The sequence below is a fragment of the Impatiens glandulifera genome, chromosome 1, assembly GCF_907164915.1.
Source record: "Impatiens glandulifera chromosome 1, dImpGla2.1, whole genome shotgun sequence".
Taxonomy (NCBI): Eukaryota; Viridiplantae; Streptophyta; class Magnoliopsida; order Ericales; family Balsaminaceae; genus Impatiens; species Impatiens glandulifera.
In genome coordinates, this window is record NC_061862.1 from 11,209,403 (window position 1) to 11,226,160 (window position 16,758).

At 32.7% G+C, this 16,758-nt stretch overlaps 4 protein-coding genes across 5 annotated transcripts; 2 read left to right on the plus strand and 2 right to left on the minus strand.

Annotated features, from left to right (window-relative positions):
• The first annotated feature begins 1,187 nt into the window (after positions 1-1,187).
• LOC124921390 (probable transcription factor PosF21) lies at positions 1,188-2,678 on the plus strand. Its single transcript, XM_047462049.1, has 4 exons — positions 1,188-1,900; positions 1,992-2,124; positions 2,206-2,290; positions 2,380-2,678. The coding sequence occupies exons 1-4, from the start codon at positions 1,311-1,313 to the stop codon at positions 2,676-2,678; spliced, it is 1,107 nt and encodes a 368-aa protein (XP_047318005.1). The 5' UTR covers positions 1,188-1,310.
• Positions 2,679-2,943: 265 nt separating this feature from the next.
• On the plus strand, positions 2,944-3,861 carry LOC124921392 (B-box zinc finger protein 25-like). The gene is made up of 2 exons (XM_047462052.1): positions 2,944-3,268; positions 3,361-3,861. Exons 1-2 carry the CDS (start codon positions 3,083-3,085, stop codon positions 3,808-3,810), a joined length of 636 nt encoding a protein of 211 aa, XP_047318008.1. The 5' UTR covers positions 2,944-3,082; the 3' UTR covers positions 3,811-3,861.
• Positions 3,862-3,938: 77 nt separating this feature from the next.
• LOC124921391 (protein YIF1B-A-like) lies at positions 3,939-5,586 on the minus strand. Of its 2 annotated transcripts, none has more exons than XM_047462050.1 (5): positions 5,448-5,586; positions 4,986-5,167; positions 4,767-4,865; positions 4,509-4,660; positions 3,939-4,441 (listed from the first exon to the last, which is right to left on the minus strand). In XM_047462050.1, exons 1-5 carry the CDS (start codon positions 5,458-5,460, stop codon positions 4,060-4,062), a joined length of 828 nt encoding a protein of 275 aa, XP_047318006.1. In that variant the 5' UTR covers positions 5,461-5,586; the 3' UTR covers positions 3,939-4,059. The 2 variants fall into 2 exon arrangements, with proteins under 2 accessions (XP_047318006.1, XP_047318007.1); XM_047462051.1 differs by lacking the exon at positions 5,448-5,586 and adding an exon at positions 5,272-5,371 and having other exon boundaries at positions 4,986-5,169.
• Positions 5,587-6,550: 964 nt separating this feature from the next.
• Positions 6,551-8,050, minus strand: LOC124920771 (probable fructokinase-4). The gene is made up of 4 exons (XM_047461324.1): positions 7,596-8,050; positions 7,201-7,533; positions 7,024-7,140; positions 6,551-6,843 (listed from the first exon to the last, which is right to left on the minus strand). The coding sequence occupies exons 1-4, from the start codon at positions 8,001-8,003 to the stop codon at positions 6,718-6,720; spliced, it is 984 nt and encodes a 327-aa protein (XP_047317280.1). The 5' UTR covers positions 8,004-8,050; the 3' UTR covers positions 6,551-6,717.
• Positions 8,051-16,758: the final 8,708 nt, after the last annotated feature.

Genomic DNA, 16,758 nt, shown 5'->3' on the forward strand with positions numbered 1-16,758 from the left:
ATCAATGATATTTTAAAGCTGTATGTATTTTAATAATAAAAAAATAATAATATTGAAATATCAATTTAATGCCATCATACATGACTTGTTTAATTAACAATTTTTGTTATGTGTACTTAAGATATTTTAATATATATATTATTTGAAGTGGCTAGATAACTAGATTAATATAAAATTTATCAATGTTAATTATTTAATTAAAGTATGAATATAAGCAACACGAATGGTTCTAAACAAATATATATCTACATAGTCGGTACCCTGTACACTCATTTATACAATATTATATATATAAACTGTGCTTTTAATTATTTTTAATAAGTATGAAAGATTCTCAAATCTTATAAACAAAGTATACACGAGCTTGTAATTATTTGTTAAATAAACATATATATCATTTTGTAAGAAATTAAATCAAAACTAATTGTATTGGTTAAAAAAATGATAACTTAATCTAAAAGTTTATTAAAAAAATACTTCTTTTTTTTTTTTTTTCATTTTTCACATATAAAATGCTGTATCAAATTGAAAACATTTTTTTATATCAAATAAAAACAATTATGAAATATTAGTTTTTAAATAATCTAATAACATTTGGGTGAAAATACAAGTTATTTAGAAAATAAACTCCAAAACAAAAAATCCCTTTAAAAAAAATAGAATTTGGATTTGAACAACAATTTTATAAATATATTTTATTCAGGTATTTTCTTCAAATTTTAATAAGATTTCTTAAAAATTTCTTACAATACAATTTTGAGACTCGTTATTGTTAAAGTTATACCAAAGAAAATTTGTCTTAACAATTTCAAATGTCGTTAACTTATTATCTACATGACTATAATCAGTAATCAAATTCTTAATTCGTTAAAATTCGGTAATTAAAAATTAGTGACATGATTTTGTATGTATTTAATTATAAATGTTATTGTAAATAATAAAATATTAAAACATTTATTTTAGTGTAAAATATATTAAATAACATTATTATTATTATTATTTTAAGTCGATGATGGAGATACATAAATAGTTTGACATTTAGGGAAAAAAAGAAATGAATAATTAAAGTAACTAAAAATAGAGGAATAATAATATATTAATTATATTAAAAGAAAAAAGAATGGAGCCGTTAATTATAATTATAAAAGTAGTGGTTTGTGGAGGTAGGAAATAAGAATGAATGTACATCGGTAGTATCACATTTATTATTGCGTCTCCCCCAAGCTTTGCCATTATTCTTTCTCAATCAATTACAACCAGATCTCGCCGAATTCTTCCTTTCTTCTTCTAGGTTTCAGAGATCTTCAATTATGGAAAATGATACATTCCTTAATCATGGTGGACTGCCTCCTTCGGGTGTAAGACATTCTGTTTCTTCTTCTACTTCTACTTCTATTGGAAATGTGAAACCAGAGCCGTCGGGATTTCCTCCTGGAGCTTGTTCAGATTCATCATCATCAGGTTTTGGTTTTGGTCGATTCATTCATGATGATATCAGTAGAATGTCTGATAATCCACCAAAGAAGTTAGGTCATAGACGTGCGCATTCGGAGATTCTTTCTCTACCTGATGATGATGATGATCTAGGGGGGATTGCAATTGATGAAACTACTGAGGAGGATTTGTTAGAGATGTATCTTAACATGGATAAGTTCAATTCAGAAGAAACTACTGCTGACGACCACCACCAACCCTCTTCTTCTTCTTCAAGAGGGCCTATGCATCATCGTCATCATCAACACAGTCAATCAATGGATGGATCAACGACGATAAAGATGGAAATGCTCATGTCAGGAATAGAGGAAGAGTCGTCTTCTTCTGCAGGCCAAGATGCTAAGAAAGTTACATCTGCTGCTAAGCTTGCTGAACTTGCTCTTATTGATCCAAAACGTGCTAAAAGGTTGGTTGGTTGGTTGGTTTACATTATTCAAACTTTCCTTTCCTTTCATGCCATTGACAATAACAATCATGGGTTCCATTTCATTTGACAGAATCTGGGCAAATAGGCAGTCGGCTGCGAGGTCGAAGGAAAGGAAGACGAGGTATATAACAGAGCTTGAACGTAAGGTTCAAACACTACAAACTGAAGCAACAACATTATCAGCTCAATTAACTCTGTTGCAGGTAATTAATTAGTGAATGTTAGTTGTTACACTGTTGTTTTGTTTATTTAGAATTTATTGTTTAGGTTTACATTTGTGTCAGCGAGATACAAATGGTCTGAATGTAGAAAACTCGGAATTAAAACTGCGTTTGCAAACAATGGAACAGCAGGTTCACTTGCAAGATGGTAAGATCATATCCTTATTAAGTTTCCATATCAAGTATTTGTTGTTGTTTGTTTTCTGAAACAAGTGTTGTTGTTGTTGTTGATAGCAGCACTAAATGAGGCATTGAAAGAGGAGATTCAACATCTGAAAGTTGTAACCGGGCAGACTGTTGTTCCAAACTTTCAATCTTCTTCTTCTTCTTCGTTTGGAGGCGGGCAGCAGTTTCATGCTATGCACACTCTGTTAGCCGCACAGCAATTTCAACAGCTTCAGATTCATTCACAGAAGCAACAACAACAGTTTCAGCAGTTTCAACAAATGCAGAAACAGCAACAGGAACATGATGTGAGAATGAGGACATCAAACAACACTGCTGCTGCTGCTGCTTCTCCTTCACGGTCCAATTGATGAAAGAACACAACAGGGCACTCAATTTGTAAGATGGGTTTTGTTTTTAGAGATGAGATGCATCTTTCCTGACTCTTTTATTCTTTCTTTATTAACATTATTGTTATTATGTATAATAATCATAAAATTGTAAAAGAGAAAAAAGAAACAAGGTTAGCGGTGGCATGTAAAACAAAGGGCACCGCTTTGAAAAATGAGTAAGTAGTCGGTGGAGAGAGACACGTGTTGAATTGGGTGGTGGTGGACGTGGTGTCTCAAGTATGGCCTTGGTTTTTAATTCTAAAACCATTAGGATCCTTATCTCTCCACGTATAACGTACGTACCTCTTATAGTATAGTATTCAATAGGTATTAGGTATCAAAGTGAAAGTTGAAACCCAGCCTCCTCCTTCTACTTGTTCTTGATGAGGATGAGAATCAAGTGCGATGTGTGCGAAAAGGGTGCGGCGAGCGTGGTATGCTGCGCGGACCAGGCGGCTTTATGCTCAAAATGTGACAGCCAAGTGCACGCAGCTAATAAGCTTGCAAACAACCACGAGAGGCTTGACTTTCAACTCTCCAACACCCCAACTCTTTGTGATATATGCAGAGTATACTTGCGTTTTCCATTCATTCATTTATATATGCACAACACAAAGAAAGAAAGAAAGAAAGAAACTTACTTGTTAATATCTTCATGCAGGAGAAGCCCGCTTTCATTTTCTGTGTCGAGGATAGAGCTCTCTTCTGCCAGGAATGCGACCACCTCATTCATTCCTCTAGTAAGCTAGCCGCCACCCACCAACGCTTCCTCGCCGCCGGGGTCCAACCCACCGCCTCCCCTTGCAACAACAACAATCTCGACCCTAATCACAACCATCCCCCCAAACCCACTGCTCAGACTTTCCAATCACCACCGCCCTGTCCGGACCTACTTGACTTCGAAGAACTCGAATGGCTAACCGAGATGAGTTTATTCGTCGGAGGCAGCGGCGGCGACAGCTCCGCCCCTCAGGAACCTACTGCTATGGTTTCTCCTCACCCTTCTTCATATAACAAACCGGCAACCAAATCCAATAACAAGAAGTCAAAAATGGACATCTCTACTAATGTCGACCATGATGAATATTCCAAGGTTCCTGATCTGGGCTGATCAACAACACAGACACAGTTATCAGAGTGTACTACTATTACTAGTTCCTTTATGTTTGTTGAACAAGTTTGAACTATCATAAGCTTTATAATATATTCCCCTTAAAAGACACTCTCAAAAGAATTAAATTAAACAAACAAGAGTTCTCATTTGAAAACTGAAATTAGTCCAACACATATTGAGAAATTTATTGGCCACTGAATCTAGATAGTAATCACACTTTCATAACAAGGAACAATAAAAACTTATCTAGAAAAGCCAATGGACGCCAACATTACCGAGCCATAGGAAAAGTGGGAACTGAGCCAAAGCGATGAAAAGAAGAAGGTAATGTTGTTTGCTAGAGTCATGACTCCTAACCTCAGAAACTCTCTTCATTGTCTTCACCAAGAATACACCCATACATATGCATGTCCAAGGCATCAAAAAGTAGTAAGAGTAACTCCATACAATCCTTCCCAGTATAGCCAAACATACCCCAGCAAACATATAACCTGCATAAGCAACTATGTCCAGAAATGGCGCCTCCCCACTTCCAAGTGATATCAGCGACATTTTCAGCAGAAGGAACTGTAAACCCCAACCCACCAGACCCTTTATGAATAACCAATTTAGAACTTCTGGGGTAAACCTGGAATAATAACACACATATTTAGCCATAACCCATTATCCAATCAACAAGTCTAAAGAATACTTACTTGCCATACAGGCCTAAGGAGAAACCAGCAAGCACAATATAGGTGCCAAAAACCATGAATGGAATGTACAAGTCTGGTGCATTTATGTCATGTATTGGTGGTTTATAGGACAACCTACCACCCACTGGCTCTGATATCCTGGTCCAATGGCCCTGGATAGAAGTGAATAATAATAATAATACAGTAAAACAACTGGATGTCATCATCTACAGTCAAGAACTGGACAAGTAAATGGAGATTTCTGGTTGAGTATCTCACCCTGTGTAGAAATGGAAACAGAACAACCTTCAATTTGTTCCTCACATAGTGATCGTTCACTTGGAAATAGTATTGTGGATCAGAGAAATACCTACTAATCTGTTCATTTCAAACATGACAAATCAATAAGAGTGTTCAGGCATGGGAGCTCTTAAATCTTGTACTATTGAAGCTAAATATGAATCTTTAGCAAATAAGTGATGATAATTCTCTACTTACATTGCTTTGCACATACTCTGAGCTTGATCCCAAGAATTTCTCTCCATATGCGCCTAAACCACTTCTTATAAGACCAGAACCAGCACCGTAGAAAGCAGTTCCAAATGCATCAGGAATATGAGGCTGCTGATTATTTGGTGGTCTGGAAACCCCAGGCTGAGCCCCTAGATTATCATACATCCCTAAAACAGGAAACATAATCAATAACAGTAAAATGCTTCTTAAAACTTCAAAATGTAGGTCCAGTTTAGGCTGGAATTGATGCGGATGCGAACAATGAAGAGCTGTACGGTATATGATCTATAGATGAAATAAGAACTTTCTGTAAACATCAATTAGATCAACGGTGTTTGTGTGAACCTGATTCGAGAATGAACTCGGATCTCGCATTGTAAAGGATCAATGAGATCGCCGCAATGAACAGATAATTGATATAAATGTATATATATAGATCGATAGTACCTGGCTTGATCATGAAGTTAGAGCAAGTAACGGCGGCGAGTTGATCTCCGGCGAGTTCCGATCTCCGGCGATGGTATTCGTCGTGTACGGAAGGAGAACTCTTCTTCTAGGGGGAGATCGGAATGGAAGATGCAGCAAGTTAGACAGGAAAGACAACTAGTCCAGGGCACGCACTACTCACGTGACTTACAATAACCGCAAATTAACTGTCCTTAAATATGATTAAGTATATTAAAATTAATTGAGTTTTATCAAATACACTATTCATTTTTTATGATTTGGATTTATTAGATTTACTGAATAAACTAATAAATATAATGTTTTTGTTATAAAATATTTAATTTGTGTTGTTTGACTTGATTCATTTTCTACATCTTCATTTATTATGTATGATATTTATCAAAATATTCTGACAAGAAGTTTCTTAAAGTTAACAAAATTATAGTGTGCAATTTTATTTATTTATATTTTTATATTGATTTTGCAAACTAAACTTCAATTTGCAGGGAGACTTCAATTCCCTTTTGCAAATTATAGGGAGACTTGTCAACATTAATGATAAAAGTTTGCACAAAATATTGCAGTTGAAATTAGATATTATAATTGCACAAAATTTTAGATGGTTTAATAAAATATTTTAAATGAAAAATCTTGTCCAAAAATAAAATATTTCTTTAATTTTGAAAAATTAGTTTATCATATTATAACAATTTAATAATAAAATAATATACAAAATATTCTTTATCAAACGAGGAGAATAACACTTCAATTTGTTTTTCAGTAAAATAATTTCTAAAAAAAATAAAGATCACGGGTTCAAATCTCATTTAAAACGCTTGGGTGTCATGATAATTCGAACGCAACACAGTTGCCTTAAGTTAGAGTACAGTTGAAATGTTTACATGATATTAGGCTTAAAGATACTTCAAAGCAACTATTTCTCAATTTTGTTTTAATATGTTTTTAAGTATAAAAGTTTATAGAGTGGAGTTAGAATTAGAATTAAGTAATTATATATTGGGTTTGATTAAGTTTGAATTTATCAATTCTCTTTCCCAACTAAAATTAATTAACAAGATACATAATATAAAATGAAAATTCAAAATTTATTAATTGCTTGCACTTGTAAAGCCGCATTAACAACAACAATTACAAATTATTAAACATTATTGAAAAAACAAGCAACATTTTAACCATCAGAACAATATTAAAAACCCTCAAGTCTCAACTAAACTTCTTGAATCGCAGCGACAACGACAACAATTTCGCCCTAGCCTTCGATAAGACTAAGAACATCGGATTCAGTAGGCAGAGCCGGAATTGCCCCTTTCTTAGTCGTTGTTATCGCCCCACATGCATTAGCAAATTTCAACACTTTTACCAATTTACCCTCCTCCTGCATGCAACAACAATAACATTAATTATTGATTTCAATTAATTCATTCATTTATTTTCCCATTCCATTTCCCAATCATATATATAAATATATGCATGCTTTTTCTCTTCTCCTATGCCACTTGTAAGTTTTACACACAAGAAGATATAAATGTCAAAAAATAATAAGAAAATGACAAACCTCAAGAACAGACGGGTCATCAACAAGCTTGCATAACAGAGCACCCACAAATGAATCTCCAGCTCCAGTTGTATCCACAGCATTCACATTAAAACCATCCACACTCCCTCGAAAACCCTACAAATAATAATGTTACGAATTCGATTCTAACTGAAAACCCGTAAATAATTTATCTACCTTAGTGTAATATCTACACCCTTTCTCGCCAAGAGTGACAAGTAGGAGTTTCAAATTATCATGCCACAAAGACAATGCTGACTCATCATCAATTTTATCACTCCCAGTTAAGAATTCAAGCTCCACGTCACTAACTTTGATAACCTCCGCCTTCTCCCAAATACTCATAATCTGCTCACGCGCCTCCGCCGGCGACGGCCACAAAGGCAGTCTCAGATTCGGATCGTACGACAGCAAAGCTCCGGCGTCTTTCGCCACCTCCATCGCCTTCATATGAGCCGATCTGCATGGCTCCACGATCAAACTTATTGATCCATAATGAAACACTTTAGCCTGTTCATAAATACCCAGTCAGCAATTAACAACACAAATTAATTAAAACACATATAACATACAGATCTAATAAGATCGAGGTTGAGTTCTTCAGCCGTGAGAAGCATATCGGCACTAGGGTTCCGGTAAAACATGAACTCTCGTTCTCCGTCGTCGCGGAGAGTAACGAATGCTAACGCAGTTCTAGCGCCCTTATCGAATAAGATTCCGTCGCCGTTGACACCGTTTTCTTTCAAGATCCCAGCCAGCATTTGTCCGAACTCGTCATCTCCGAGTTTTCCGACGAACGCCGCCTTTCCGCCGAGTCTAGCCACCGCGATTGCTACGTTCGCCGGAGCACCGCCGGGGGCTTTCAAGAATCCAGGCGCTTCTGCCAGGGAGACGCCGGAGACAGTCGGAACAAAGTCAATTAGCATCTCGCCGAAGCAGACGATCAAACCATCACTAGATGAAGCTCCAATGGCCGCCATTTTTGAATGTTTGTAGAGAGAGAAAAGAAGAAAAGCTTAGATCTTTGTATTTGCAAAGAAGAGAGAGAGATTCACATGAAACAGGGGAGAGTCTTATTTAAAGATAGAGAAAACAGAGTAAATTTTTAAATAAAAAAAATTTGTTTATAAAAAATTAAAAAGCTATATTAAAAATAAAGTGTAATTTAGATTTTAATAATTAAAAGTTAAATTAGGTTCTTTAATTAATGAAGGTTTAAGTAATAATAATTGTGTGGACCATGATTATTTAAATAATCCAAATTAATCAAAACATTATCCATATTTTTAATTCATTACCTAAAATACAATTAAATTTATTTATTATATATTTTAAGGATTTTAAACACTTATCACCAATTATTACCATTTTTTTCAAATTTTAAAAAAAGAAACAAATCCAAACAAAACCTAATTTAGGCTTAAATGATAACTTTAAGTAATCTACAAATAATTTATTTATATGATGGATGGCAGGTAAGAGTGGTGGACCAAATCCACTTGCCATTTAATAACACCAATAAATTAGCATCAAATTGCCATTTGTATTATAAGGGCATGTTTGGATAGGGAGGTTTTTTTAAGAATTTATTATCATAAAAAAAGAAACAAATGTGTCAAAAATATTGGATTCCAAATGAGGCCAATTTATGGCTAAACCAGTAATGCTGCTGGTTTTGTTGGGGACCCATGGTTTCACGAGCAATGAATAATAATTAACAACTGTCCAGTAATTTATTTTCCTAGTCATCAATTTAATAATAAATATTATTATTTAGTACATTTCTCTTTGATTAATTATTACACTGGATTTGGATGTTTTGGACATAATAATAATGTATTATACCCGCAGATTTGTAGTTTATTGGCATGCTATGTGCAAATTAATTAAACAAATAATTAATTTAATGATATGCATTATAATACCAAATCATAAGGATGCCAAATTGCCAATTGGATCTATGTCAATGAAGGGATGTCTGTATTTTTTTCATTTAATATATTGACACATTTAGAATAAAAAATAAGTTGATATGAGCTTTAGGGTTTTTGCTTTTTGGTTGTGGTCTTGGGAGTGTGTAACAGCTGGGTTGAGGTAAATTTTAATTTTAATTTTAATTTTCACCACCTCATGGTAAATAGAATGTTTGTAAGAAGTAGGTAGATATAAAAACATATTGATGAGGTGGACATCAATCCTAGTCACCATAAATAAAGTTAAAAGATGCCCATCCAACGTGGCATGTAAGAGTTGTCAGCTAAAACTTTTCAATTGTCCTCACTTTGAAGGGAAGATAGATAGAAAATTTATGCCTTTTATAAACAAACAAAATTTAACCACATTTGAAATTAAATTGTCATTGAAAATAAATAAAAACTAATCATAGCCTATTCCTAAAATAATATTTAATTTTTGTAATTTGACAATTAAATCAATTTTTTATAATAATAATTTATTCTTAGCTTAAAACCACTTGCCAAATCAATAAAATATTTATCTAATAACCAATATTGAATGATATATTTAGAGCGGTCAAACGGGTCAATCTATGGATGGCGGACGGGCCTACCCATTAAAACCCATCATTTGACGGGTCGACGGCGGACCGGTCTACCATCCCGGCGGGCTGAAAATCTTGAACTCAATCCAACCCAAGGTGGGATGCTAGCAGAGCCGGCCATAAGGTAAGGCAACCAATGCACTTGCATAGGTCCCCCACTTTTATAGGCCCCAATTTTTTATATTTAATAATATTATATTATTAATATTATTTTTTCCTCTTTTTTCTCCTTTAATATTAAATATATATTATAAAAATAACTTTTTTTTTTATCTTTTTTTAGTCTCGTATTATAATATATTAATTATTTATATTTTATTTTATTAATTAAATTTATTTTTTTTTTACTATTTTAGAGGCCCAAAATTTAAATTTGGATAGACCCCCAAAATCTCAAGGCTTCTCAAGACCGGCCCTAGATGCTGGTTAGGCGGGCCAGTTAGCGGGTTGTCTCACTATAAATAAAAAAATCATTAATAGTTCTAAAAAAAAGAATTCAAGAACATGATCAAATAGTCAAAATACACATCAAACAAGAGTTTTGTCTATTGTTATACATTAATTGACCAAATAGTTCAAAAAAGTAACTAAAATTTGAAATTTTCATAAAATATAAATTTTAGTAAAGTCAACATTCTTTAAATATCATCAATCGAGATATAGTTTATGTCAAATCATTCTCCTTCATCGCCTTTCTTTTCAATGTTTGCATCAACATCCTCTAAAACATTTGATCCTTGCTTTGACAATATTGATGTAACTATTAAGTAGCCAGCGACCGATGGTCGAAGTATTGACTAATGCAGTGCTGCTTGTGAGAGAGAAAAATTTAGGGTTATGCGGCATATGCCTATAAGGCTATAAATCAGATTAGATTTTTTTGCCAACCCGGTCCGTCTAGGCTCGCGACCCGAACGGGTTGACCCGTGTAGGCCCACTTCCAAATGGGTTGCTAATATTTCAACCCAACCCGTCTAAATTGTTTGGCGGACTGGCTAACCCAACGGGCCTAACCCAAATTGACGGCTCTAGATATGTTATCTCAATTAACCTCTCCTACACAAATAATATATGAGAAATGATATAAGGAACGAATTGGGAGAACGAAACCTTAAGCGAATCCACCTGGAATGCCACGGAGGAAAGAGAAAAAAATTACATCTTCTCTCTCTAGCAAACCCTCATCTTATTTCTCGCTCATTATCAAACAAAACCCTCATTCTTCTTCTTCTTCTTCCATTTTCTTCACCTTGGCACGTTGTTTATCATCTTCTCCTTTCATTCTTTAGATTCGTCTTCATCCTCGCCGTTTAGCTTTTTCTCCTTCCGTTCTTTAGATTCGCCTTCATCCACGCCGTTTAACTTCTTACTGTTCTTTTGTTCGTTTGAATAGATCAATATTTCTGGAGATCTGCGTTTTGTTTAGATTCGTCTTCGTCACTGTCCGACTGTCCGTTTAACATTTTCTTCTAATGGTATATCTTCTCTACCATCATAGTTTACTTTTTCTTTGTTTTATTGTTCTTCAGTTTGTTTCAAGAGATTTACGTTTTTATGTTGTTTTGTGATTGTTATGCGTAGGAACCAACAATCGGGGACATAAATAGATATATCTTTTTGTTATTTATGTAGCTAGACTGTTAATATTCTGTTGTTTTCAAAAACCTGTATAAAACTGTTAATATTTTTGTTGGCTTGTGTTGTCCTTTGTTTTGTTTTATGTTGTCCCGTGTTTTAAACTATGTTGTAACGTGTCTTAAACTACGTTGTCCTGTATTTTTATACGCTATTGTCATGTGTTGTAAATATTTAAGTTACTTGAAATGTTAATATTCTATTGTCATTTGTATTATTATAATATGTTGTTCCATATTTTAAACTATATTTTCATGCGTTTTATCAAATATGTTGTCATGTATTATTGTAATATGTTGTTCATGTGTTGTCATGTATTCTTTGTGTTGATTTCTCTTTTTTGTATTCTTATGTAGCCCTATGGATGAACCATCATCATAATGTACCGAAGACAAAATTCCAAAGGTTGGGATGTTGTTTGTTTATGAAAATGACCTTCGAGAATTTTATAGATTGTATGCCCAATCAATGGGTTTGGAGTCCGAAAGTTAAGAACGAGGAATGGACCAGATGGCAAGCAGAAAATTTTCTCTATTGGATGTGCAAAGAGTGGTTCGTTTACGCCAAGGGGAAGGAATATATTTTAACTTAAACCTTCCACCAAGACCGATTGTAAGGCCATGATCAACATTGTTGTGAGGAATGATTTTGATTTTCAGATTAGTAGTGTCATTCTTCAGCATAATCATCCTTTGAGTCCTTCAAATTCTAGACATATTAGATCTCACAAGGTTTTAGATCTAAGTGCGCAGAGAAGATTGTAATTAAATTATGTGTCCTATGTCCAATACCATGTTGTCCCGTGTATTACACCATGTTGTCCCATGTATTACACTATATTGTCATATGTATTACACTATGTTGTCCTATATATTACACTATGTTTTAAGACTCCGTTGTCATTTTGTTTTAGGATACTACCGCAACAAGTAATCCTTCTCTAATATCAACGCAAGAGCAATGTAATCAACACTTTACCACCCATCCAGTCTCGACTCAACTATCATTTACTTCATTATTGTCGAGTCAATTACATCATGTATCTGATAATATGTTTCCCAAAGATAATTCATGTGGGGACAACATATTATTAAGCAAAGTTATCTTCTGATGTTGTTCCCACATGAATTATCTTTGAGAAACATATTATCAGATACATGATGTAATTGACCCGACAACAATGAAGTAAATGATAGTTGAGTCGAGACTGGATGGGTGGTAAAGTGTTGATTCCATAGCTCTTGTGTTGATATTGGAGAAGGATTACTTGTTGCGGTAGTATCCTAAAACAAAATGACAACGGAGTCTTAAAACATAGTGTAATATATATGACAACATAGTGTAATACATATGACAACATAGTGTCATACATGGGACAACATGGTGTAATACACGGGACAACATGGTATTGGACATAGGACACATAGTTTAATTGCAATCTTTTTTGCGCACTTGGATCTAAAACCTTGTGAGATCTAATATGTCTAGAATTTGAAGGACTCAAAGGATGATTATGCTGAAGAATGACACTACTAAATTGAAAATCCAAATCATTCCTCACAACAATGTTGATCATGGCCATACAATCAGTCTTGATGGAAGGTCTAAGTTGAAATATATTCTTCCCCATTGGCGTAAACGAACCACTATTTGCACATCTAATAAAGAAAAATTTATGCTTTCCATCTGGTCCATTCCTCGTTCCCAACTTTCAGACTCCAAAACCCATTGATTGGACATACAATTTATAATATTCTCGAAGGTCATTTTCAGTAACAAACGACATCCCAATCTTTGGAATTTTTTCTTCGGTACATTGTGACGATGGTTCATCCATAAGGCTACACAAGAATACAAAAAAGATAAATCAACACAAAGAATACATGACAACACATGAACAATATATTATAGTAATACATGACAACATATTGGATAAAACGCATGAAAATATAGTTTAAAACACGGAACAACATATTACAATAATACAAATGACAATAGAATATTAACATTTCGAGTAACTTAAATATTTACAACACATGACAACATCGTATAAAAATACATGACAACATAGTTTAGAACACGGGACATCATAGTTTAAGACACGAGACAACATAAAACAAAATAGAGGACACACAAGTCAATAAAAATATTAACAGTTTTACACAGGTTTTTGAAAACAACAGAATATTAACAGTCTAACTACATAAATAACAAAAAGATATACCTATTTATGTCCCCAGTTGTTGGTAGGTTATTTTCAGAAATAAACGACATCCCAACCTTGGGAATTTTGTCTTAGGTACATGATGGTGATGGTTCATCCATAGGGCTACATAAGACAAAAAAGAGAAATCAGCACAAAGAATACATGACAACACATGATAACATATTACAGTAATACATGACAACATATTGGATAAAATGCAGGAAGACATATTTGATAAAACGCATGAAAACGCAAAAAAATATAGTTTAAAACACGGAACAACATATTACAATAACACAAATGACATCAGAATATTAACATTTCGAGCAACTTAAATATTTACACGGGATAACATAGTTTAAGACACGAGACATTATAGTTTAAGACGACAACATAGAACAAAACAGAGAACAACACAAGCCAATAAAATATTAACAGTTTTATACAGGTTCTTGAAAACAATGGAATATTAACAGTCTAGCTACATAAATAACAAAAAGATATACCTATTTATGTCCCCGGTTGTTGGTTCCTACACATAACAATCACAAAACAACAGAAAAACTTGAATCTCTTAAAACAAACAGAAGAACAATAAAACAAAGAAAAAAGTAAACTATGATGGCAGAGAAGATATAACATTAGAAGGATAAGCTAAACGGACAGTCGGACAGTGACAAAGACGAATCTAAACAAAACGTAGATCTCTAGAAGTGGTGATCTATTCAAACGAACAAAAGAACAATAAGAAGTTAAACGACGAGGATGAAGACGAATCTAAAGAACGGAAGGAGAAGAAGCTAAACGGCGAGGATGAAGACGAATCTAAAGAATGGAATGAGAAGATGATAAACAGCGTGCCGAGGGTAAAGAAAATGGAAGAAGAAGAAGGGTTTTGTTTGATAATGAGTAGGAAATGAGATGAGGGTTTGCTATAGAGAGAAGATGTAATTTTTTTCTCTTTACTACGTGGCATGCCAGATGAATTCGATTAAGGTTTCGTTCTCCCAATTCGTTCATTATATCATTTCCCATATATATATATATATTAAAATTTAAAAAAAAAAATAACATACTATATAATTAAGGGGTAAGGGTGGTTTATAATATGTCATATATCACCTATTCAATTTTCATTTATAAATAGGATTGGTCATACAAATCAAAAAAACGATAACCGAACCCAACCGGTAACTTACTGATTTCATTTTATCGGTTAATCGGGGTTTTTACAATTGTTTATAATATCTCAAATATCAACGATTTAATTTTCATTTATAAATAGGATTGTTCAAAAAAGTTAGAAAAAATAATAACTGAATTGAACCGGTAACTTAGCAGTTTCATTTTATCTGATTTATCGATTAATTAGGTTTTTATCAGTTAAACATTAATTGACCAAATAGTTCAACAAAGTAACTAAAATTTGAAAATTTCATAAAATATAAATTTCAGTAAAGTCAACATTTTTTAAATATCATCAATCGAGATATAGTTTATGTCAAATCATTCTTCTTCATCGCCTTTCTTTTCAATGTCTGCATCAGCATCCTCTAAAATATTTGATCTTTGCTTTGACAATATTGATGTAACTATTAAGTAGCCAGTGACCGATGGGCGAAGTATTGACTGTTGCAGTGCTGCTTGTGAGAGAAAAAAATTTAGGGTTATGCGGCATATGCCTATAAGGCTATAAATCAAATTAGATTTTTTTTGCCAACCCGACCCGTCTAGGCTCGCAACCCGAACAGGCTAACTCGTGTAGGTCCACTTCTAAATGGGTTGCTAATATTTCAACTCAACCCGTCTAAATTGTTTGGCGGGCAGACTAACCCAACGGGCCTAACTCAAATTGACGGCTCTAGATATGTTATCTCAATTAACATCTCTTACATAAAATAATATATATATATATATTAAAATTTTAAAAAAAAACTAACATACTATATAATTAAGGGGTAAGGGTGGTTTATAATAGGTTATATATCACTTATTCAATTTTCATTTATAAATAGGATTGGTCATACAAATCAAAAAACGAGAACCGAATCCAACCGGTAACTTACTGATTTCATTTTATCGGTTAATGAGGGTTTTTCAGTTGTTTATAATATCTTAAATATCACCGATTTAATTTTCATTTATAAATAGGATTGTTCAAAAAAATTAAAAAAATGATAACTGAATTGAACCCGTAACTTACCAGTTTCATTTTATCTGATTTATCGATTAATTAGGTTTTTATCGGTTAAACGTTTGATTTTTTTTTAAATTAATTGTTTAATAGGTAATAATTTAAATTATATATTTATATTTTATATATTAAATTTATTACAATATTTAATAATTTATATATAACCGCATCTGAGGAACAGAGGACAACCCAATCCAAGAGTTTTGGAAAAAAATATATAATTTGCCTCTTAATTATTTTTAAATTTTAATTTAACTTTTAAGTCTTGATTTAATTATTTTTACCATATACCATAAATGTAACTGGTCTAATTATTGAAATTTATTTAATATAAATAATTTGAAATAATTGTTCTGATTAACCGATTGAAATCGATAAAACCGATAACAATTTCGATCGATTAGCTGATAATAAATGATAAAATTGGATTAATCGGAACCATTTAATTGATTAACATATAACCTGAACACCCCTATTTATAACTAAGTGAAAGTCATATATATATATATATATAAAATATGATGCTTAATTTTTAAAGTGTTTAGATTGTCGAGTCAAAAGCTGTGGTTAATTTGGATATATATGTGAGAGTAAATGGATACTTGAGTCGAATTGTGGGTTGACCCGCGCATAAACTTAAAACAGTTAAAAATAAAATAAAAAATGCTATAAATATGATTCAAACTTTCAACGTACAACCCTTTTAACCAACTAAGCTAATAACATTTTATATTTTAAATTTAACAACAAATTTGATAAACCCGGTGGTTCATCCAATAGTTTTTAGTTTTAGAGATCGTTCTGCAATGTGAGAGTAATTTGATACTTGAGTTAAAAATGCTATCACATTTTTACTGTAATATTTTTTTCACGATTTTTTATATTATTTTTTGTGTAAATAAACGGAATAAATGCTAATTAGGAATAATATTACTTCTTCACTTATATAAAAAAAAAATATTTATAATTTTGGACTCACTTTAATTTATTTTATTATTTTATATATATATATATACACATTTTTTAAGAATTCAATTATTACTGATATTTTAATATTTTAGTATTTAAAATAAAATGTACTTAAAAACCTATCATGTATATATTTTAAACTCGCGACATCATATAGTTTACAATTAATTT

What these genes read in the sequence shown, in the direction of transcription:
- LOC124921390 (XM_047462049.1), top strand. Translation starts at nt 1,311, where the DNA reads ATGGAAAATGATACATTCCTTAATCATGGTGGACTGCCTCCTTCGGGT. An exon ending in GATCCAAAACGTGCTAAAAG is followed by an intron (nt 1,901 to 1,991) that starts GTTGGTTGGTTG and finishes TTCATTTGACAG; the next exon opens with AATCTGGGCAAATAGGCAGT. An exon ending in GCAGGTTCACTTGCAAGATG is followed by an intron (nt 2,291 to 2,379) that starts GTAAGATCATAT and finishes TGTTGATAGCAG; the next exon opens with CACTAAATGAGGCATTGAAA.
- LOC124921392 (XM_047462052.1), top strand. Translation starts at nt 3,083, where the DNA reads ATGAGGATGAGAATCAAGTGCGATGTGTGCGAAAAGGGTGCGGCGAGC. An exon ending in CTCTTTGTGATATATGCAGA is followed by an intron (nt 3,269 to 3,360) that starts GTATACTTGCGT and finishes ATCTTCATGCAG; the next exon opens with GAGAAGCCCGCTTTCATTTT.
- LOC124921391 (XM_047462050.1), bottom strand. An exon ending in CAGAGTATGTGCAAAGCAAT is followed by an intron (nt 4,866 to 4,985) that starts GTAAGTAGAGAA and finishes TGAAATGAACAG; the next exon opens with ATTAGTAGGTATTTCTCTGA. An exon ending in TGTTTCCATTTCTACACAGG is followed by an intron (nt 4,661 to 4,766) that starts GTGAGATACTCA and finishes ACTTCTATCCAG; the next exon opens with GGCCATTGGACCAGGATATC.
- LOC124920771 (XM_047461324.1), bottom strand. Translation starts at nt 8,003, where the DNA reads ATGGCGGCCATTGGAGCTTCATCTAGTGATGGTTTGATCGTCTGCTTC. An exon ending in ACCTCGATCTTATTAGATCT is followed by an intron (nt 7,534 to 7,595) that starts GTATGTTATATG and finishes ATTTATGAACAG; the next exon opens with GCTAAAGTGTTTCATTATGG. An exon ending in GGTGTAGATATTACACTAAG is followed by an intron (nt 7,141 to 7,200) that starts GTAGATAAATTA and finishes TATTATTTGTAG; the next exon opens with GGTTTTCGAGGGAGTGTGGA.